The following is a 24,230-nucleotide window of genomic DNA, read 5'->3' as shown; positions in this document are numbered from 1 at the left end:
CGATGAAGCACCTCCTGTATATGGCGCACTTCTTTTTTTTCTTCTTAATTGGAAACCTTTGTGTCCCCACAAGTAATTTTTCCGGCTCCACCGCCATTGAGGAGCAATTAAGAGAACAAAGCTACGTAATCCTCGTGCACCAGGTCTCCCACAGAAAGAGAAAAATCTGAAACAAATAATTCTATACAGCAAGCTATGCGACATTTACATCAGGTAAGGTTCATCTTTCTGACGGTAAAATTTACATACAGCTCAATGAAAAACTTCTGATACTTGTCGGACAGCACTATGAATCTTCATCCTGGCAACAAGCGCATGTCCTGAATCCTAAAATGCCTGCCATCGGAGCCAGGCATGTGATCTCATCCCTCCCCCTCCCCACCACAACGCCAAACCCAAAACCCCCACCCCACCCCCTCCCGAAAAAAAAAAAAATAAAAAAAAACCAACCAGCATTACTTCCACTCCCACTTCAAGTCCACCATGTACCCCCTTTAACTATATGGCCTTTTGAGATAGTTCACCTCTTCGGACAGTCGACTCCGTAAGCTCCATTGGGAAAACCATCTCTATTGACAAATTTCTTGCGTTTTTCAGCTTCCTCAGGCAATGTACTTGTGTGTGAACTGACCTCTGCAAACATGGTACAATTAGGAACTCATAGCTGCATGACAACACATGCATTAGCTTTGGGTCATTCAGTTCTCAGACAAGATGACCAGAGAGTCTCAAGGCAGATTTAAGGCTCTGGCCATAAACAAATGCCTGCGCTTACAACTTTGGAGACTCACAAGCACAAAGCCGGTACATGAAGCATTGCCGTCTTTTTCGCAGGTCTCCCTACACCCTAAACCATCTGCAAGACTTTTATGCAGCCACTTGAATTAGCAGCTACAACCATGTCTGATTTCCCTCTCCAACAGACGCTGGAAACAAACTGCCCATTGTCATCATCAGTTTCCTTCCCAGAAATAGGATCAATTGAACCAAACTTGTAGGAAGTTATTGGCATAGGCAGAGACCTATAATAAGTGAAAACCTACCAAAAGAAAGACAGAAATCATGAAGGAGCACAATTGTTTCTAATTACTTAGGAAACTTCAATAAAGAAAAGCAAGAGAAGCAAGCTACCAATTTGAAACAATGACAGAAATGGCATGCATACCTCATTTGTTTCAGATCCACATGTTATGTAACCATTGGCAACAGACAAACCCACAAAATTCTGGCAGATCATGAAATGAGAAGTAAGTGATCCCGATGAAGAAACGAAGAACATTAAGTCCTCTAAAGGGAAAATGAAAATTCAGATTCAAGACCGGAGAAAGAAAATGGAATGCTGTCTAGCCTTGCGATTGTACCTTCTCATTCGTATGCCCACTAAATGTTAAGCTGCAGGCTTTATTTGACGGACCACTGGAACAGGTTTTGTTCAAATCCCAAAGCTTCAATGTGTTGTCAGTGGATGCAGTTACAATGGTTTCAGAGTCCAAAAACTTCACATAGCTTACAGCTTTCTCATGCCCAACCAACACACACCAGGGAGTTCTCGCATTCCGAAGATCATAACAGTAAGTTTTATAGTCAGCAGACCCAAATGCCAGCAAATGAGTGGAATGAGGAGAGAACTGAACGCAGCAGACATTTGCTATGCTCCTTATTGTCCCCAAACAATTTTTCTGTTCAAAATCAAATTTATGTTGCATGAGCTTGAAGGCCTCACTGAATAAAAAAACTTATTAAAGCAACACAGTGAAGTATCAAGAGCAAACTATATTTAAGTATAAAGCTGAATTATGCCATTGAATTTGCTTGCTATTGAATTAATGCATAGCGATCCCATAGTCAAAAGCCTACATGACTATCATGACGTTGTCAACCTATTTTCTTAACACATGTGAGAGAATTCAAATGAGTAGTTTTCATTGTTACTTTAGTTAAGTAGTGAATACCAGAACTTTGCAACCGAATAGGTTTATAAACAATCATTGGTCAGATTGTTACATATGCAAGAAGTAATTCTAATTAAGGAGGGAACATGCCTCATTGATGCTCCAAAGTTTCACTGAACAATCATCACTTCCGCTTGCTAACTTTGTAGGGTATACAGGTGAAAAGTCAACAGACCAGGCCCTCTTTTCATGCTCACTGAACTCGGCAAACCCTTGACCAGTATTTGCATCCCATAACTGGATATTATTGCAGGAAAGTCTGAATTAGAAAACGTCCTTAATACGAAAACAAACAGAGCTGTTAAGAGCAAAAATAGAAAATAAGCAGGGAACACAGCATATTTCTTTATACAAAGTTAGCAATAATATCTGCATGCAGAATAGCTATCATGTCTCTGGGAAATTATCACAAAATTCAACTGGACCAGAAATGGAAAAGAACAAAGTGCAGAATAGCTCTTCGACAGTGACATGCAAGAGAACATTGTCAAGCATTTTTTGTTGAGCAAGACAATTGCAGATCATTTCTCTTTCTCTCTGATGGATCTGTTTTTATCAGCCTAACTTTCCTCAACAAAACTTTCCTAGGAAAATGACACCATAAGAGCCATAACTTTTGTCCGGCACTCACTTGAATACCATTTCATCTTTTTTTTTCGGTCACCTGAGTGCTATAACTTATGTAGGGTGCTCACTTCAGTGGTATAACTTTTTTCCGATCACTTGAGTGTCAAATGACTTTTCAATCGATCGTTTGAGTGCCATAACTTTCTAAAAACGTTTATCACAAGTGCTATGCCATGTCAGATTTAAATAAATATTGGCACTTAAGTGAATGATTGAAAGATAATGGCTCTCAAGTGAACTTTTTTAGAAATTATGGCACTTAAGTAAAAATGTCATGGCTCTCAAATGAGCGCCATATGAAAGTTATGGCACTTGTGACGTCTTTATCTGGAACTTTCCTCATTTAAATTGGATATTCACATTAGGAACTTCAAAGTTGCAAAACATAAGAGATCAATATTACAATGGACAAGAAGATGAACTATTTTACAGATAGGCATAACACAAAAAAACCACCACAAATTTGAATATCAGCTCTATCACAGGATATGACCTACCACTATTCAAGAATGCTGATTATAAACCATCAATCCAAAAGCAGAGATTTCAACCAATAGATGCCAAGTGTCAACCAGCAAAACTACCCAAAAAAAGCACTAAAATACAGACTTTAAAATGGACATTTCACACACCTTTACTACGCCATCATAATCAGTTGAAGCGAGGTAGTTACGGATATAATTATTCCAGCAAGTGCAGCTTAGCTTTGACCTATTTGACATCTCAATCACTGGATAATGGATATCAACGGAGTGATTAAAGAGCGCATCAAATTCAAATATCTTTATTTTCTTTGATATCCCAGCAGCAGCAAAGTAGTCCTCATCCCGGTCAAAACTTAGGGAGCAAATCACATTTGCTGAGGAGTTGAACTCTCCATTTCTCAGTATACCACGTACTGCGAACTTACTATATCGAGCATACTTGCATAAGCCATCAAAGAAAGCACCCTGCTGATCAGAGCCATCCTTCCGTTCGTCATTGTTATTGGGAGGACCCCAATTCTCATGATTTTTTAACACATCATTATCAGCACGCATGGCATCAGCCTCAGGGAGCTGCATTCTTGATCTCATGGAGAAATAAGCAGATTCAAGCTGACCGATGTTCCCCATCCACCTAGACTCAACCGGATTTATGACAGGAGAAAGATGAGGAACGACATCTGGGGTTGAAAGCTCCTTAAGATAAAGCTTATTGTCCTTTGAATCAAAGGAGTCAGCCAGGCCAATCGCTTGGCGCCTTCTCCCAATCTCTTCAATGTCTGCTTCCAAGCAACTTATATTTTCTATCAACTTAGAGGCACATTTCTGCTTATGCTCTTTTGAGGTGATGAGAAAGTGCAGAAGTAATTCGGACTCTGCATCATCTTGCTCTATAGAAGATGACAATTCTTCCGAGCAAACCTCCTTAAGCCCACTAAGTACTTCTGACTCTAGGATCTCCCTGTCAAAGATCACAGCCATAGATGTAGCAGATTATATTTAAACATGTGCAATAATCAGGTTAATGACACAAACTTGGTGAGTTGCTATCTAATGGATGCAAAATTAATCGCCTTGAAAGATTTCAGAGAAGTCTGCAAAGTATAAGAAGATGAATGTCATAAATCTTTGTCACTCCATAAAAGTTCACCTTGACTTTCCCTACAAATAATCAATTCTGCCAAACAAAATAAACATGCACCTTGCAGATTTTTTCAACCTTAAGAAAGTAGTAATGATTACTAAAATAAGTCTCATGACTCAAGATACTATGCATTAGGGATTGTAATAATTACTAGAATAAGTCTCTTTTATTTTCAGTCACTATAGATGATTTTTTTACATTTAGATCACACTAAATCTTTTCAAATTATGGGTGCGTTTGGTTTAGCATTCCCAAAGGGCTTTCGGCCTCCAAAGCCCGTTGGGGAAATACTGAACCATTTGGCGATCATTTTGAAGTATCTTTTGAGTGAAAACCAGCATCGGGAAGACTAAAAACCCAATGCTAGTAAGGACGTGCTTTGAGCTATTAGCATTTGACCAAATGCTGATATTCATTTTTTTCTTCCAAAACTTCCCTCACCCATTCTTCAAATTTTTTATTTGCCCTCGTTATTATTTTTTAAATGCTAAAAAAAAATCAAATATATATAAATGCTATGTAATTTTTAAAAAAAAAACCAACCCTTCGCTGGTTCGGCAAAGGGCGACGAGGGTTGTGCGGCCCTCGCTGGAGCTCACTTGACCTCGGGTGACCTTGACCAGCAGCTGCTGGTGCCAAATCTGACTCATCGGCAGCCATAGCCCTTCACTTGGACCGGCAAAGGGTTTGGTCTTTTTTAAAATATATATTTATATATTTGATTTTTTTAGCATTATTGTCAAATTTTATATTTAAAAAGTTGCATATATATATATTTTTTCAATTTTAAACAGATTAAAATTAAAAAATACTATTTTTACAAAAAAATTAAAAAACTAATATTCCTCACCCAAAAGGCTTTTTAAATGTGTTTTCTACCAAATAGCATTTTTTTCAAAGTTGCTTTTCAAAACATAGTTTACTAAATGGCCTTTGCATTTATCTAAAATCCTTTAGGCTAAATTACTTTGCCTTTTCCAATGGGCTTTCAAAATGCTGAATTGAACGCACCTTATGGAATCCCACAAGCCACACACGTCATATCCATATCATATACATAAAGATATGTGACCTCAAGTAAGAAGCTGAAGTAACATAGGGTGACATTGCTGTTTAATCTTAATTCATCTCCCTGAACAAGCCGATGATGAGAGCAAACTGTTCCGTTTGGGACCCCTATGTGGACATGCCAGATCACCACAATTGTTACTGTACAGATGGGTGGGTAGATTAACACTACCTGCAAGTTGGACGTGAAGAAGGATCAGGATGTAGTAGCCACAAGCAGAATCCAGCTTCTTTCGGATTTTCAGACAAGAAACTGGGGGGAAGAATCCTATGACGAAGATCCATCATTGCTGCATTCCGAGCCTTTTCACAGTCGAAGCGACTGAGTAACTGAAAAAAGATATTCATTGAAAATATTATGGCCAAGTACATGCCTAATCATTTTTTGATAACTATAAGTAGAATGAATCAATAACAAGTGGAGGATGTAAAATAGATAATTGATCTTAAAAGGACATGATATAAAGTTGATCAATGAAAAACAGCAGTAAATATATTCATTAATTGCATATGCCCAAGGAAAAGCTCTTGACAACAATATAGATCCCTAATTCTGACAATGCTGCCAAGTTTTGAAGCCAAAATCAGTGAAATGAGAAGAAGACGAGGTGTCTTATGACTGGGATACCAATATTATATAAAAGAATCCAGCAGAGACAAAATGATGCATCAATATAGCTAACCATAACAAATGGTTCTGCGAATAGCAATAGGCAACACAAGCTACACCTTGAAGAGATGTATTTGATTCAATGCAAAGATATCACACCTTGTCAAGCAAAACACATTAACACTACAAGCTTGAGAACTAAGCAAGCAAAGCTTATATTTTCTGGGAAACCCTAAGCTATGCTTTACTATTGCTGGAAGGTGGTCTTACACATAAAGGAAAACTTTCATACTTTCCCCTAAGTGAGACAGCTGCCCCCATCAATAACAGATATGTCTAGATTTGGAGCAAGATTGCCATTCAAAATGTTTAGACAACAACATGAAAACGTAGCCTCTTTGGTTCACAGACAAAGGGTCACATTTATCCTTCCGTTGCAAGAAACAACTTGATGTAGAGAATCCTTTAATCATCAAAATTAAACAGAACATTACAAATCGAAAAATAATACAATTATTGAAATTGTCCATCAGATGCAACTTCTGGATCAAGAGTAGAAAAAGACATGAATACGCATGTAGAAGCTCACAAAAAGTATTGATCGGCTTTCCCTCCAAACCCCAGGTGCCAGAAAAAACTATGTCAATTGTCAAAATAATGGATAAAGTCATTCTATATGATTTGACAAATCAGTATATGAAGGTTTGTAAAATTTCATGAGCTCAATATTAAAAATCAGTGTCACTTCAGACTCTCCAAAAGGAAATCCACAACATAAGGAAAAAGTACAAAAGGCAAAAATCATCCCAGACACACTATAATTTTCAACCACCGCCCACAAGTTCAAGTAAAATTCAGAACAGAAGCAATATCCAGATCAGATCGCACCTCAAAAAGGAAAACACCCAAACAGTATATATTTGATGGTGTATGGCTTGATCCCTCGTCGACTTCCTCAGGGCTCTTGTACCACTTCTCTTCCAGCTGGTACCTTGCAGCGGTCAATGACTCTGCACCAGCACTTAAAGTAGGAATGTCACCAGACATTTGTGATCCATATTCTGTACTCGGCTTCTTTGCAACGCAAACATAGCCTGAGTATTGTGCATCACTGGCACTCATCTCAGTCCCACTCACAGCTTCAGCTTTTAAATGAGGTCTCGAATGAAACTGAGGCCACTGCCAGCCATTATTGATGCCCTCATTGAACTTTTGCTTCTTTGCACTGGAGCTATAAGGTCGAACCAAACCATGCTCTAGCACCCTTTTCTCAATGATCTGGTTACCGTTGCTTGGAAGATGTTTGTTTCCAAAAGTTCCAGAAATCTCTCCCCCCAATGATGATCCTAGATACTTCACCCGATTTGAAGGCAGCAATGTAAAATGAGACAGCCGTAAGTCATGCAAGGCAATCCCCTTAGAGTGAGAGTGATCCACCAAATCCACAATTTGCATAAAAATATTTAATCTCTCCACTTTATTTACATCTCTGTGTGCACCGCTAAGCCATTCTCTCAGATTGACTCCATCAGGATCAGAACTGAACACAATCTTGGTCCCACAGGTACCATGAGTAGAAGGCACAACACTTGAGGGATTTGAACGAAGTGATGCATCAGAAGCCATCCTGGAACCACCAGCCACAGTTACATTATTCGGACTTTTTGACTCAGTAGGTAGGCCTCTGAATATGAGTCCCTTTCCCTTCAGAGTGTTCTTCACAAAAAACTCTGAGAATCCTGACTTCGATAGAATTTTTGTCCGAATACCTCCATGAGCCAAAACACCACCTAAAGTTTCTTTATTTTCAGAATGAGGTGGTTGCTCCATGGTTTCATTTCTATCACCTCTCAATAATTTGTGAGACAATAGTTCAGAAAAGGATGTGCCTCCTATGTCCTCCCAGATACTAGTACCCTCCCGGTTCACAGGATATCCATGGGAGCTCGAATTTGTCGATCCTCCTGCTGTCTGATAGATGTGCTGCCATTGGTTTATCCTAGTGCCCATCCTACCACTACTTTTTGAGGTGCCCACTGTAGTCGAACTCAGATTATTATAGTTCCTTACAGTTAACTCCTCGACCACACCACCATCACCATCCATTGAGTGAGGATTCACAGACGGACGATCAAGGGGGTCCAAAGAGCTTAAACTTTTACTTACATCCTTACCATCTAGAATATTGGCTAACACATCGGATGCGGTCTCATGGTACTCAGCCTCCCGGGGAGTAACCATTTCCTGTGATTCCAACAAACTGCCACTTTCAGTCTTGCACGAATATTCACTTTCCTTGCTTTGCAGGTGACCTCCCTTGGCTGCATCCAGCACGGTTACTTCATCATCCACCCCCTCATCCATGATGCCAACCAGGCTTCATCCAATCAACTGATCACATTGCATTCCGACTACAACTACGTCTGCAATTAAATCACACAACTCAAAAGCTACAATCTTTGCTCTTCTCTGTTCCCTGCGAAGCATTCGTCGCATTTCGATTCAATTCATTCGACCACAACATTGGAACAGAGCACGGAAAAAGACGACCGCGACATGCCCACAAAGCTTTCAATCTGAAAATTGGGCAGAACCCAATGACCAAATTTTTCACTCACCAAGAACCAAATTGAAACGAAATCATTCGACAAAGGAGTCGCACCCAGCTATCGTTCCTACTTCAGATAACACGAAAAGGAACAGCATCCGCATAAAAAATAGAAATTTCACCAAAATGCCATCAGAACCCTCACTCCTCTGCAGAAAACTCGCAGAAGGAGGAGGAAATCGCCACTCCGGAAACGGAACCTACCGTCTTCAGCAACGGAAGAACACCACCGCCCGCCCCAAAATTCATCAACGCCGCCGTTCCCTCCCCACTTTCCCTCATTCGATTGCAACCGAAATTCAGCTCAAACCCGCCGCGGAATGCCCGAATTGACGGCCGGAGATCAGCACCCAGCTCGGCAATTTCGCTACCCGGCGACGAAGCACCGACTTCAAATCCCGGTGGGAACAGAGAAGGTGGACGGGAAGGGCAAAACCGGAAATTCCTGTCAAATCACGAAAACCCTAAGACCTCTTCTCGATTACGAACGGAAGGAAGAAGAACATGGTAAGAGCGAGAGAGATACTACGAATCCTCTTGCCCGAAATGGCCAAAAAAAGAGGAAAAATAGAGAGAGAGAGAAAATTAAAATATCTTTTGCCACATCCTATCACCTCTCAAATTTTCGGTGTGGGAAATTCGCTATAAATACCCAATAATTTATTTTCCTGAATTTCGGAAAATAATAAAAAATGTTGTCGTTTTTCTTTTATCCTCTATTTTCTTTTTTTTTGGGGTGGAAAAGCGGCAACCAGTTATTTTTCAAGATAAATATTATCTGGCTTTTCTCATTTTGTTCTTTTTGCCGAGGTGGCAAACTCGAGAAGGGAAATCTACGAAAATACCACTGAACATAATAAATGATTTTCTTCCCCTTATCTATTTATTTATTTGTGTTCATCATGGAACATCGGGCATGTGTTGTGGATCTTGAGTTTTAGCCTATATTCATTGCATCACGGAAAATGCAAGGAGGAAAAGAGATCGTGGGAATTAATTAATGTATTATCAATTAAAGATCTTGGAGGTTTTGCATTTAATTATTATCATAATTGTCGAATAAATGGCGCGTCACGTGAGATATGAGGTTCATTATGATAATCAACATGTGGTAAAGAAAAAATAAATAAATAAAAAAGGACAGTAGATGCTAAATTTGGAAGAGTTTAAGGAGGGTGTCCAGCGATACCTTAGGTTCTATGATTATGGAAACTTTTTCTCTTTTTTTTTTTTTTTTTTTTGAACAGAAAGTTTACAAGTTGGGTTGTATTTTAATCAAGTAAACGTGCTTGCATTGTACTTTTAATGAGCCACGTGCGCGTAATCATGACGAGAAAGGTGTTTAATACCAAAAAAAGGAGCGGTTCTTATCTCACCTCGTGCTGTCATGACTACTTAAATTCGACCGAAAATGGAATGGAGCCGATTGTCTTCGTAGTTAGAAATTAGCGATTCGGTAAGCACTGGCAAAAATTACCATTTTCATTTTCACCGTCCAATTTCAATGTCATGACGCTCTAGCACAAGCGTTCGAAATCTCGATAATCAAATTCAAGTACATAATTATGTCAATTTTCTATTTTGGTTAAATAAGGTAATGAGTTTGAAAATGCTATTGTACCGTAACCATACCATTCCCTTTTCGCTAGCCAAGTTCCAATGTCATGACTCTCTAAGACAAGCATTCAAAATGCCGATAATCGAGTCTAGGTACACAAATATGCCAATTATCTATTTTGATTAAATGGGGTAATGAAGTTGGGAACGTGATTGCATCGCAACCATACATTCCCTTTTCACTAGCCAAGTTCTAATGTCATTACTCTCATGCAGAAGCATCCGAAACCTCAATAGTTGAATATAGATACATAATTACTCAAATTATCTATTTAAGTTAAATAATGTAGCGACTTTGGGAGTGTGATTGCACTACAATCATTCCAAAATACTTAGAAAGTGATGAGTTTGATTGTTTGTGCATCCAAGTAGTCCCATTTGTCGGCTCATATGTTGATTGAGTCTATGACATATCGGGTTGTGTCGTGTTATGATTATTGATTTTTTTTCCTTTTTTTATATTTATTTATTATGTTCATGTTGTCAACCAGCAACTATCTATTTTAGTTAAATAGGGTAGCGATTTCAGGATCGTAATTGCACCGCAACCATAATAAAATACTTGGAAAGTGATGAACTTGATTATCCATGCATCCAAGCAATCCCATTTGTCCACTCATATGTCGATTGAGTCTGTGGTATATCGGGTCGTGTCGTGTTTTGATTATTGATTTTATTTATTTATTTATTTATTTACTTATTATGTTCATGTTGTCGACCTGCGACTAAACCGACCGTCGCGTGGTCACAGGCGCTCCACGCGAGTCCAGCGTAAGGCCCTGAACCTCTCCATCCCTCTCTGTTCACCAGCTGGCGTGGCCTTCTCTGTTTTCAGCGTTCATTTCTTTTCTCATTTGCAGGATCAGGTGCCACGTGGCCCTTCATCGTCCACAGTTACTTCCCCTGCTCCAGGCAATGTCCTGTGTCGGCCGGCAAGTTCTCCACGAGTCCTTTTTTATCCGAGGGTTCCAAGGGGCATTTATTAATCGTACCTAAGGAAACAAATAAAAAATAATGTCTTGGAAATGACGGGATTTCTTTATTTGAATGTTTCACGGGTGTTCACTAGACATACGTTAACAAAATAATGATCGACATACTAAAGCTTCGTATATACGAAAGGTGTTTGGATGTTTCAATGAGTCTACTCATGCATTGCCATGTCACTTAATTTCGATTTGACAGATGGGTTTTCATTACCTTGTTCGATTTTTCTTTTATGATCAAAAGACACTTACGCGTAAGCAAATCTCAAGCGAGATAATACCTCATTACTAAATTAATGCATGGTTGAATGATCTAAACATAAAATGACCCACCTGAAAAGATATGTTATAAATAATGCATTTGATTCACGCACTAGGGCTCAAAAGGAAGAAGCGTCTGTAACAGTGAGAATCAGTTAGGAAATAACTTTTTGTTGGTCCCACTCTATTCAATTAAGAAAAAATTTATTTGTCATTTCTACGCTTTCACGGTTTTTTCCCCTAATGAAATCCTTATACTTTTAATTTGTTTGATCAAGTCTTTTTACTTTCATAATTATTCTAATCAAATCCCTCTAACACTATTCTGCTCAATCCAACTCGGTGGCCATCGGACAATGTCTTAGTTTGACATGGATGAAAACTTCGCCAATGTGGATGTCCACATTGGCTAAGTTTTATCCACATTGGACTCGAGACATTATGCACACACATCTACGTGGAATGCGCATATCTTATCCATATCATGCTTTTGCTTTGTCCAACATCCAAATTAGTTTAATTTGGTCAGGTTTGCCATTAGAGGGACTTAATTACACAATTTGTGAAAGTAGAAGAGCTTAAATAGACAAACTAAAAGTAGGGGGATGAAAAGCAGAATTTCTTCTTCCTATTAATATTGGTTCTTATTTGTTGATTCTTGTCTTCAAAGTAATTTGGTTCAAAGTTCAATGATTGCTTTAATTATGGTCTATAAGAATTGCACGTTTTAGTCCAAGCAAGTCTCACAAGCACCAAACACTCGTGACTATACTTCATTTCAACCATCTAGGGGTCCCCTGGAATGCATTCAGTGATCATCGCATTGTCCGGGATGAATTGGCCTTTGCCTGTCAAAAGATTGCGTGTAATAAAGGGGCATGGCCTTGAAATCACAAAAAGTCCCAAAAATCATAAATTTCGCGAACACGGGTCACCACTTGATTGCACTAACACCGTCATTCACACACAAGCAACGACGCTATCAAAATAAGGGCATAAACACGACACGACACGACACGACGGATTTTTGCATTTTCTACTCTTATTAAATTCTATCACATCTTGAAACAGATTTCACGGAAAAATCTGGTTGTTTTTCAGACGTATGGAAAAAGTCTAGTGAGCCAAATACTCTGTATGTGCGACTGCCTTTTCAACGGACTTTTGAAGGGCTTGCTTATCACGCGGTACGGCGAAAACTTACGTGCGACGCGATGTTGGCCAATCGCTTCAAAACCTGGAAAGAAAGGCATGGTAGCTGGCCACCACCTTTCTGTTTCGTGGAAACCCACGAATTGGTGTTTAAACATTGGAGACGACAGGCATTAGTGAACGAGATTGCTTCGGTATTGGAAATTTGGTGTGGCCCGTTTTGGCAGCCGAACAAGCTTTTCTCTATTGGAAATGCCACCAAAATATTTGATTTCTTAAGATCATTACCAGCATGAAAAGGCCGACCATTTCCTTAATCCATGGGGCTATAGTTTTTACTAGATTTCACATTTCACATTTCAAGTAGCCCTAGATTCTGTTGCACTTGTTTGGAAGTACATACGAAGTGTTGGGAGTGGCCCAACGTGTTCGGGAGTCAATTAGAAATATCCCAATGATTTCTCATTGAGAATACCTTATAATAAGGGAGTCCAATTGTGGTAGGACACTGAAAGGAAAAGTCTAACTAAGGATGAGTCTTTTTTAGAAAGAATACCGGGATGGAATCAATTCTAGTAATTGCCCAAATAGAGGAATTTCAATTAATCATTGTCAATCAAATAGGGAGGATTCCTAACTTGAGTGGGGAGGTCTACCACTATAAACAGGAAAGCTTGAGTGGAGGTTTTCTGTGCACACCAAAAAATATCCTATAAAGATCACAAAGGTCTTCAATAAGTGGCTTGAAAATTGTGAGAGAAACACTATTAGTGTTGTTCTTCTTCTCTGTCTCTTGTGTTATTTACTTTTCTTTTGCAAAGAGAATGAACGGCTGCATATTGTACGATCCCGACAATTAGAATTCCATTGCTATCGGTTGCGATCCAACTTAATTCACAACATGTAGCGATAATTTTCAACATGACTCGACAATAAAAGCATGAGTTTGATTCGCCCGGTTGCATTTGAGTTGAAATCATGTTGATGAGCTCAATGGAATTCACATATGGTTCAAAGAGAGGTTTGGGAGCAAAATGCACCCACCCAAATTAGATCTTTGCTTCTGGACCAAAAAATAAATAAATTAGATCTTTGCTATGCAAGCTAAAGAATATAAGGGGATGATCGAGATAGAACCATAAGATGTGAAATCATCATAAGGCTAGTGAAGTTTTCATAATAAGACTAGAACCACTTTCATAAAGCTTATGGAGCCTAGCCTAGAGAAGGAAACCGTAAGGATTGATTGAAGAAGGGGAGGGGCAGAGAATGTTCCAGCAATGCAACACTATTTTTGCAGGCTTACTGATGCTTGAGCATGAAAATGGAAGGGCCTTCTCAATTGGGAACTGCTCATGTAAGGGGTAGCCCTTAAAAATTCCTAAATCGATCAGATGGGTCAAGCAGTGCAAATCTACAAGTCTTACAATATAATAATATATATTGATAATTGCTATAAGACAAACATAATCATATAATAGTAATCATTGAACATTTTCAACATGGCCATAATTTCAATGGGGTAAGAAAATTTTCAAAGTTGGAAAAACTATGATTGGTAGCTAGCAATTTTTCATTCATTTTGTAACTTTCCCTAATCAAAAGTTATATGGTCGTAATTCAATGATGGTAACTTTTTCATTAGGAATTTTATTTTTTAACTAGTGTAGAACATTGTTTGAAAATCGATTGAATTACTTTTTTTTTTTTTTGGTTGGTACAATTGAATTAGTTGTCCATTACTTTATTTAATTCTATCAATGATGGACAATGTTTCACTGGAATCCAATGGTCCAAATTATACTGAAAGGGACTTTTGTATTCCAAGGTACAACAACATAGAATACATTGCCTTGATTTAGAGCAGTGCATGTAATTGGTGGGACTCCCCATCAAAAGGTACATTGTCATGTTTCCATGAGGGTAACTTTTTCACTATGAAGTTTTACTAGGTAGAAAATCACTTGAAAATTGGTTAAATTGGTTGTTTGTTTTGTTAAGAGAAGAAACTATTCAGCAAGTATTTAGGGAATATTTGCTGAATATTTTCAATATTTGTTATTTTGTTGCCTTTTGTATCTTATCTCTTAGAGTCCTTTACATACATTGTATTTGCAACAAAAAAAAAAGGCATAAAAATTTCATTCCCTAAAACCTAATTCTTCACTAAGTCTCACGACTCCCTCATGTATCTCCTTCAATTGCAGTACCTTCCTTTACATATGTTGAAATTAATTGTTTTAAGTTGGTATCAAAGCTTCATTGGCGAAAGCCTTGCCGATCCATGTCTAAAGAAATATTATCTTCTTCATCCGCACCGACGCCGCCATTAATGCTGTCATCAATCGTCTCAAGTAACCCCACCCTCATGTCACCACCAAGTATTGGGGAGAAGCTAATTGGGATGAAATTTCTGATCTAGAAAGCATAGATCTCACCGTATTTATGAGCTGCCTAGTTCTTGTCCATTACGGATGGCACTAAACCTCAACCGGAGGAGACTATCGAGGAGATTGCACCGGGAAATGTTGTTATGCAGATGACCAATCTAGTGTTTGAAAATTGGAAATTTTGAGAGTCCATTGCCTTGCCTTGGATCCTCAATTCGTCCACCTCTTTGATAGTTGCCAAATAGACAAGTCACTCATCAACAGCAAGTGTTTAGAAGTATCTTGCCGCTCAATCAGTTGCTGGCATGTCCGCTTTATGGCTCTAGCTTCAATCACTCTCAAAAGGTCACCAATCCGTTACAAATTCTACAAGAAGCCACCAGCCTCACGGACTAATTAGCCGCTATTTGTGAGCCTTTATCTATTAATGAATATCATACTCAATTGTTTCGTGGTTTTGGTGCTGAATTTTAGGGTCTCCACACCGCAATTTCCGTTATAACTCAAACTGGGTCTTTGACAAAGAACCAACTTCATGCCTTAATTCTTGATCATGAGGGAAGGCTAGAGCTAAAGTCGGTAACAAATAACCAGCCCCACTAGCGACTTTTCAAACTAGCCAAGGACTGCCTCCTTCGCAGTAGACCATCACGAGTCCAACAACTTCCATGCCACCAAAACATCGATTTCTCAAGATCATTACCAGCATCGGAAGGCCGACAATTTCCTCAATTTCTTGTGCGTGTGTGCTTCGGGACCGACTATTATCCTCATCGAACGCAAGGCTATAGTTTCTACTAGATTCCAATGGTCATGTTTCGAGTGGCACTTGATTCGGTTGCGCTCAATCTGAAGTACATATCAAGTGTTATGAGTAGTCAACATATTTGGAAGGCGATTTGGAGTATCTTGATGATTGCTTGTCGAGAATACCTAATAAGAAGGAGTCCTATTATGGTAGGGAACTTAAAAGGAAGAAATCTAAATAAGGAGGAGTCTTATTTAGGAAGAATACCGGGATGGAATTAATTTTGGTGATTGCCCAATTAGAGGAATTCCAATTAATCGAGTAGATTTCTAATTGGGAGGTGATTGTCAATTAACTAGAGAGGATTCCTAACTTAGTGGGAAGTCTACCACTTTGAACAGAGGGCTTGAGTGGACGTTTTTTGTGTGCACTAGAAAATACTCGAAAGAGAGCATAGGAGTCTTTAAAAAGTTGCTTAAAAATTGTGAGGGAAACACCGTTAAAGTGTTGTACCATTCTTCTTCTTGTCTCTTGTTTGCTGTGTTATGTACATTTTTTTTTTTTTTTTTTTTTTTGCAAAGAAAATATACAGCCACATATTGCATGATCCTACCAAACAAAATTCCGCTATGATCGATTGCAATCCAACTTAATTTATAATGCAAAATGATAATTTTCAACACGACTTGACAATAAAAGCATAAATTTGATTCACGCGCTCGCACGCATTCGAGTTGAATTCGTGTCGATGAGCTCAATGCAATTCACAGATGGTTCAAAGAGAGGTTTGGGAGCAAAATGCACCCATCTAAATTAGATCTTTGCTATGTGGGCCAAAGAATATAATATAAGATGATGATCAGGGCATAACCATAGATGAGCTAGTGAAGTTCTCATAACGTGACTTGAACTACTTTTATAAAGCTTATGGGGCCTAGCCTAGGGAACAAAGTTGTAAGGATTGATTGAAGATGGGGAGGGACAAATGGTGCATTTGATTTAGCATTTTGAAAGCCCATTGGAAAAATACAAAACAATTGGCCTAAAGGACTTTAGGTAAATGCAAATGTCGTTTGGTAAACTATGTTTTGAAAAACAACTTTGAAAGAAATACAGTTTAGTAGAAAATACATTTGAAAGCTCTTTGGGTGATTAATATTAGTTTTTTTAATTTTATTTGTTTAAAATTGAAAAAAAATAATGTATCCAACTTTTTAAATATAAATTTTGACAATAATACTAAAAAAATCGAATACATATATATATAATTTTTTTTTTAAAAAAAGACCAAATCCTTCCTCGAAATTTTTTAATTTTTATTTGTTTAAAATTGAAAAAATAATGTATGCAAATTTTAAATATAAATTTGAAAATAATGCTAAAAGATCAAATATATATATATATATATATTTAAAAATACTAAATTTTAATGGTTTAAAATTGAAAAAAATAATATATGCGACTTTTTAAATATAAATTTTAACAATAATACTAAAAATTTGAATACATGAATATTTTTTTCAAAAAAAAAAAAGGCCAAACCCTTCATTGGAATTTTTTAATTTTTATTTTCTTAAAAGTGAAAAAAAAAAAATGATGTATGCAACTTTTTAAATATAAATGTTCACAATAATGTTAAAAAAATCAAATTTCATATATATAATTAAAAAAAAAAAATCCTTCGTCAAAATTTTTAAATACAAATTTGAAAATAATGCTAAAAATTTAATTATATATATTAAAAAAGACCAAACCCTTCATCAGAATTTTTAAATTTTTAATTGTTTAAAGTTAAAAATAAAATAATGTATGCAACTTTATAAATATAAATTTTGACAATAATACTAAAAAAATCAAATACATATAGATATTTTTTAAAAAAGACCAAATCATTGGTCGAAATTTTTTAATTTTAATTTTTTAAAACTTGAAAAAAATAAAATATGCGACTTTTAAATATAAAATTGAAAATAAGGCTAAGAAATCAATATATATATATATATATATATATATATATATATATTTATACGTGCCCAATCCCGAAGTTAGTTCGATACATATGACCAGCAGAGAAAAATAAATGCAATAGCCAAATGATGATGAGCAATATCAGTCAACCACAAACTTTGCGTTTGTGGATGGAATCCCCCTAGAAGGGTTAGAATGGCAGTTCTGATCCTTGGGAGGTACCAAATAAATGACTATTTGAATCGGGGTTTTGGGCATAAAGATTCCACTAACCTGTAAAAAGTGGTCCTAACCCTTCGGGATGCGGTAATACATCTAAAAATTATTCCATCGAACGTATTCCCCACGGATCTATATTTAAAAAAAAACCAAACCCTTTATTGAAATTTTTAATTTTTATTTTTTAAAATTGAAAAAAATAATGTATGCAACTTTAAATATAAATTTTGACCATAATGGTTAAAAATCAAATATATAAATAATTTTTTAAAAGTACAAAATATATTTAATTTTTTTAGCATTTATATATTCGATTTTTTTAGCATTATTTTGGCATTTAAAAAAAATAATAACGATGACATAATCAAAAATTTGAAGAATGAGTGAGGATAATTTGGAAGAAAAAAAAATAAGTTTTAATATTTGGCAAAATACTGAAAGCTTAAAGTTAGTCTTTACTAGTATTGGGCTTTTAGCTTTTCCAATGCTAGCTTTCATTTGAAAGCTACTAAAAATGGTTGCCAAATGGTCTAGCATTTTCCTAAGGGGCTTAGAAGTTGAAAGCCCATTGAGAATGCTGAACCAAACGCACTCAAAGAACGTTCCGGCAATGCAAATGTATTTTTGCAAGCTCATTGATGCTCGAGCATGGAGATGGAATGACCTTTCTCAACTTCCTAAACAAGTGCTCATGTAAAGGTGTTTTCTGGGATAGGGCCCTTAGAAATTCCTAACTCAATCGGAAAGGTCAAGTAGTGTGAATCTACAAGTCTTACAATATATATTGGTAATTGCTATACGCAAAACATAATCATATGATAGTAATCATAGAACCTTTTCATCATGCTTAGTAATTTCAATGGGTGAGAAAATTTTCAAAGTTGGAAAAAGTATGATTGGTAGCTAGTAATTATTTTTTTAGTTCATTCATTTTGCAACTTCCCTAATCAAAAGGTACATTGTCGTACTTCAATGATGACAACTTTTTCACTAGGAATTTTTATTTTTTAACTAGTGTAGAATATCGCTTGAAAATTGATTGAATTATTATTATTTTTTTTTTTTCAATCGATACGATTGAATTAGTTGTCCATTCCTTTTATTTAATTCTATCAATAATGGGCAATGTTTCATTGGAATCCGATGGTCCAAATTATACAAGGACAAACTTTTGCATTCAAGGGTACAACAATATAAAATACGCACGTTGATTTAGAGTAGTGCATGTAGTTGGTGGGACTCCCAATCAAAAGGTAAATTGCCATGTTTCCATGATGGTAACTTTTTCACTATAAGTTTTTATATTTAACTGAGGTAGAAAATTACTTGAAAATTGTTTAAACTAGGTATTTGTTACTTTTCTTTGATTTGATCAACACCATATGTTGTTTCACTAAAATCCACTAGTTCATATTACACAATGTTGGGTAGTCTTGATCACCTACCTCTTCCACAATCGATATGGGATAAATCTCAACACATAGCTGTAGACTTTTGTACTTAAGGTCACAACAACATAGAATTCGTTGCCCTAACTAAGAATAGTGTGTAAAAGGTTGGTGAGATTCTCAACAAAAAGCTATATTGCCCTATCTCAGTGATGTTAACTTTTCCACCAAGAATTTTCATTTTTCAATGTAAAAAGTCACTTGAAAATTCGTTAAACTAGTGCCTTTTATTTAATTCGATCAACAACATATGTCGTTTCACCAAAATTCTATGGCCCAAACTACACAATGATTGACTTTTGTATTTGAGCCCATGACAACATAAAAGTCGTTCCTCTAATTTATAACAATTTGCATGCAATTTATAGAATACTGATAAAAAGATATATTGTTATTTTTCAGCAGTGGTAACTTTTTCACCAGAAGTTTTCATTTTTCAAACAGAAAATCACCTGGAAACTCGTTAAACCAGTGGTTCGTTCCCTTTTGTCTAATTCAACCAACAAAATATGTCGTTTCATTGAATTCAGTGACCAAATTACATCTATCCTCCTAAAACAGCTTGCATGCACGCAATTATTGGGATTCTCGACCCAAGTTATATTCCCATATTTTAGTGGCGGTAACTTTCTCAAGGAAATTTTTTTATTCTTTTTAATCTGCATAGAAAATTGCTTGAAAATCAATTAAGTGGGCATGACAAAATTTCTGGAACGTAAATTGATTTCTGGTCAAAATTGATTTCTCAATTTCTATTGTAAAAATTGAGAAGTAAAAATTTTAGCTTCTAATTTTTTTCTTCAAATTTATTTCTGGAACAGATTTCTATTCCAAACCTGTTCCGAGAAACAAAAAAATAGAGAAATAGAGAAGTAAAAATTTTATCACGCCGCTAAGTGTCCGTTCCATTTGATAATCCTACTAAGTACTAACGACGTATGATGAACTTTCGTACTCGAGGCCACAACAACACAAAATTCCTAACGTGGGCCCGGCCCGGCCCGCCGAGGCCCAAATGAGACATCCATCGTCTTGCCGATCGCCCCTTATCCTGATATCCACTCTAACCAGCTCTCCTCCGTCACCGCCATTTTTGCTCCTCCGATTTTCGTCGGCCATGGCCTCTTCTCCGTCTTCCTCCCTTGCGTCCACGCTCTCGAATTCCCCATTTTGCCCCTACCCTCCCTCCAAATTCTCGTCCCCGCTCGTCTCCTTCTCCCGCCCCTCCGGCCGCTCCCTTCCCTGCTCGACGCCGCCCGCCGGCACCGCCCTCGAGGAAGGGCGGCGGCTGCGGCGGCGGCGGTCCGAGCTCAGACGCTCGACTTCTCCGGCACCTTCTTCGAGGGCGGGCTGGGGTCCGACGACGACCCGGGGTCCCCGCCCGGGTCGGGCGCGACGGCGGTGGAGGACAGGGAGGAGCCCCAGTGCCCGCCCGGGCTTCGGCCGTACGAGACCATGGCGGTCTTGAGGCCCGACATGTCCGAGGACGAGAGGCTCGCGTTGACCCAGAAGTACGAAGAGGTGATGCGTTTCTTGAGCTTCGTGATGTTTTGGACTTTTAGTTCGTTCTGTTTCTTTTGATCAGGAAGTATAGGAAGAAGAGAACGAAACGATTTTGGTGGAGTATGGCATGTGCTATTGCTGGTATACTGTATAGGTTTGATTAGACATTAGCTGGGGAAGTTGATGATGCAAGTTTGAAGCTTTGTTGGAGATTGTACGATGGATTCTGCTGAAAGAATTGAGAAGACACACCTCAGGATTATATGACTTTGTATTTGCTAATGTCCGTCTTGAGCTGTTGCTAGTAATCTTTCATTCTACTGAAAGTTGTCCTGCAAGAATCTAGCACTCATATGTAGATGCAAGAAATGCCTCTACAAGTGAATGTGCAATGTAATCCGGAGAGATATGAGACCGATAGTGATGAAACATTAACCGAAGAGGTGCGAATTATGTGCATTCAGAGAAAGGGAACTTTTTCACTTGGAGGTTGATTGCTTTTGCCAACTCCCCTTGGCTTTTTAGATTGGTAGGAGGCAAATTGTCATCGTTTATTTGGAAGGAACATAACTGACCTGGAATTTTTGTTTATGGATCTCGCGGCTGGTTGTGATTCGAGTGCATAATAGCGGCTTAGCTTTGTATGACGAGTTTAGTCTTCAGTGATTTCAGTTTCCCATTGGGGACAATGACCGAGTCTTTCCTTATTATTATCCGAGGTAATTGCATGTTCTGCATGTTCATGACGACGGTGGTCTTGCACTTGGTTGTGATTGGAGTTCATAATGGGGCCTAAGCAGATCCTTTGTTGGTATAAGAATGTTGGTAGGAACTGATGTCATAATACATGATACATTACCCACTTCACAAATCTAGGTTAGGTTTTGTCTTATTCCTCAACTGAGGCCGACAGTTTTCTTGCTTTCCCATTGGTTTTTTTTTTCCCAAGAGTAAGTAATTTTTTCTAACTGGATCATATATTCGGCTGAACTGGCCAATAGCTTATCTCACCATGCTTATCACAGAGCATGAAATTGAAGGACATCTACCCTTTATAACTGTCTGTCAGATCCTTAAAATGAGAAAATGCCCTTACTTGCTTCTTGTAGTTTTTAAAAAATTTTGCATTGGGTAATATATGATAAACGGAGGCTATACTATTTTCTTATACAATATCTTAATGCCATGAACTTCTGGATAAAGAAATGAGCTGGTTGTGTTCGTGGCGGCTTTAGTGACTAGAAGGGGTTCTTCAAGGTTGATAATCATCTCATTTCATATAATCATCTCTTATTATAGGCTATAGTCATAACCCATCTCTCTCTCAGTGGGAAATCTCCTCAGGTTCCCTTTCTGCTTCTGATGCAAATTTGATGCATCTTTTGTTGTTTTCTTATCCTTAGATTTTGGAGGTATGGTATAAAGGTAATGGGGGCTTAAAACATTGAACTGTCATGATTCTTTGATTTTGTTGTTCTTTCCCTTGTTTTTATGTGCTTATAATTTGAGTGTCAAAGTCTGTTTACGGCCTTCATTAAGCATATACTGTAGTGATTCGATGTAATATCTGGACATTTCAGACAATATTACCTGCTTTCTGGTGTATTTGTACTAATCATCCATTTGCATCTGTATAAGCCTTGCATTTCTTTTTAGTTCTGTGACTGTACATAACACCCTTCAGCGGATTTGCCCTAAGAACTTTCTTCCATTTATAATGCTTGTGACGTGATTGATATCGATTGGACTATTCTACTTATCGGTTTTGATATGGTCTAATTCAGTGCAAAGTTTAGCTTAACTCTTAATGTGCTGAATTTCTATCTGTCAGTGTTGTCTTATCTGCTAATTGAGGTCAATAAGTCCAAAGCTTCTCCATTAACATTCTGTTTACAAGATTTCATGTTTTCTCTCCTTGGCTATGTCGCTCCTGTTTTGTGTTCATGTTTTTCCATTTCTAGCAGAGTTTGTTGCATTTCTGTCAGGGAAGGATGTTTAGGTCCGAGCATGGTCAAACTGTGTATATTATCTTATCACCACTGTCACTGGATACATGTTGAAAGGACTAATGAGCCCTAGTTGCAGAAGTGTTTTTTAACCTCTTTTTTTTTGGGAGAAGCTTCTCAAGTGATGGTTCAAGCTGCATGCATATCACTTGATACTTGCTATTGTCACGAACTTGAGTCATCTTGCTAACGGTGTACATTGTTGCAGCTGCTTGTTGCTGGAGGCGGAATGTACGTTGAGGTTTTCAACAGAGGTGTGATTCCATTGGCCTACAGCATCAAGAAGAAGAACAAAGCAGGGGAATCTAACACCTACTTGGATGGTATCTACCTTCTCTTCACCTATTTCACCAAACCCGAGTCTATTGAGACTCTGGAGGCGACCCTGAATACTGATGATGACGTAATCCGATCATCTACCTTCAAAATAAGGAAGAGGAAGTATTAGTTTCTTTTGTAAAATCACAGGTCTCTCGCCAGAGGTGGAAAGGAGGCGAAATTCTTGCATGCGACCAATTTTACTTATGGTTCTGCTTTTGCAAATATTGCGGTCCGGCGTTATAGCTTCTTCTTTCCTATTTTTTTTCACCCTTTTCTGCTGTAGGATAATCCGGTTGGTAGAGGTGGGCTGGTGAGCATATCCGTGGCTTGTATGTTGTGCCCTGAAGCTTTGTAAAAGAGCAGTTCCTGGAAATTATCTTGCATTTTCCTTGGTTATTTGAAGCTCTTGTGGGATGTTCTCTCCCCCTTCTCTCTCTCTCTCTCTCTCAACCAACCCAACTAGAGTGACGATGAAGTTGGTTGCATCTTCACATACTTGCACTTGGAAAACTGTCGTCATGTATGTTTAGTGTACAACGAGTCGATATTGATTAAATTTGGGTCGGGCCCTTAATAAGACACCTGCCATGCGACATGACTCATGTCCAAGAAAGTTTCCCAAAACATACCTTATCTGAAGTCCAATCGACTATTCGTGAGTTTTTCACATCCTTTTTGTTCGCTTCTATTGGCTTTTCGCTCTCGAAGGAGGCAAAGGCTAACTAAACAACAAGCTGTGCGTTGATGTCATAGCACGAGGCACGCTCAAAGTGCATCCATTGCGCAAAAGTTTCTAGAGCCATTTACGGCTCGAGCTCATCAAATCAAATAATGTTTGCAAACAATTGTGATTTGGTATGCACATTAGACATAAAAGTGTAGTAATAATACAAAAAAAAAAAAGAAGGGAAAAGTGATAGAAAAGTTATAAACTTATTACATATATGCCAATTTAGTTTTAAACTTTTCAATTGTGTCAATTTTTTATAAAATTTTGATTTAGTGTCAATTTAACCAATTTTAACGGGATATTGTTGACGTGAATAATTTTTAATAATATCTTTTTTTCTTTTTTTCTTCCTTTCTTCTTCCTTTTGTTGTTGATTGGCCATTGGCC

General features: G+C 37.7%; 2 protein-coding genes across 4 annotated transcripts; one reads left to right on the top strand and one right to left on the bottom strand.

Moving 5' to 3' along the window:
- Window positions 1-157: 157 nt before the first annotated feature.
- LOC104441680 (protein SPA1-RELATED 2) lies at window positions 158-9,047 on the bottom strand. Of its 3 annotated transcripts, none has more exons than XM_018872239.2 (8): window positions 8,699-9,047; window positions 6,775-8,362; window positions 5,449-5,606; window positions 3,212-4,025; window positions 2,043-2,189; window positions 1,362-1,679; window positions 1,166-1,225; window positions 158-1,039 (listed from the first exon to the last, which is right to left on the bottom strand). In XM_018872239.2, the coding sequence occupies exons 2-8, from the start codon at window positions 8,248-8,250 to the stop codon at window positions 848-850; spliced, it is 3,165 nt and encodes a 1,054-aa protein (XP_018727784.2). In that variant the 5' UTR covers window positions 8,251-8,362; window positions 8,699-9,047; the 3' UTR covers window positions 158-847. The 3 variants fall into 3 exon arrangements, 1 of the variants encoding a protein (XP_018727784.2); XR_005550400.1 differs by having other exon boundaries at window positions 428-633; window positions 776-1,039; window positions 6,775-9,047; XR_005550401.1 differs by having other exon boundaries at window positions 428-633; window positions 792-1,039; window positions 6,775-9,047.
- Window positions 9,048-20,346: 11,299 nt separating this feature from the next.
- Window positions 20,347-23,543, top strand: LOC120292713 (30S ribosomal protein S6 alpha, chloroplastic-like). The gene is given in 3 exon segments (XM_039311057.1): window positions 20,347-20,559; window positions 20,562-20,804; window positions 23,001-23,543. Coding segments are annotated over 3 exon segments (642 nt in total). The 5' UTR covers window positions 20,347-20,400; the 3' UTR covers window positions 23,241-23,543.
- Window positions 23,544-24,230: the final 687 nt, after the last annotated feature.

Source organism: Eucalyptus grandis, chromosome 4 (assembly GCF_016545825.1).
Source record: "Eucalyptus grandis isolate ANBG69807.140 chromosome 4, ASM1654582v1, whole genome shotgun sequence".
Classification (NCBI taxonomy): Eukaryota; Viridiplantae; Streptophyta; class Magnoliopsida; order Myrtales; family Myrtaceae; genus Eucalyptus; species Eucalyptus grandis.
Note: the sequence above shows the minus strand (reverse complement) of the source record. Positions and strands in the feature narration are given on the sequence as shown.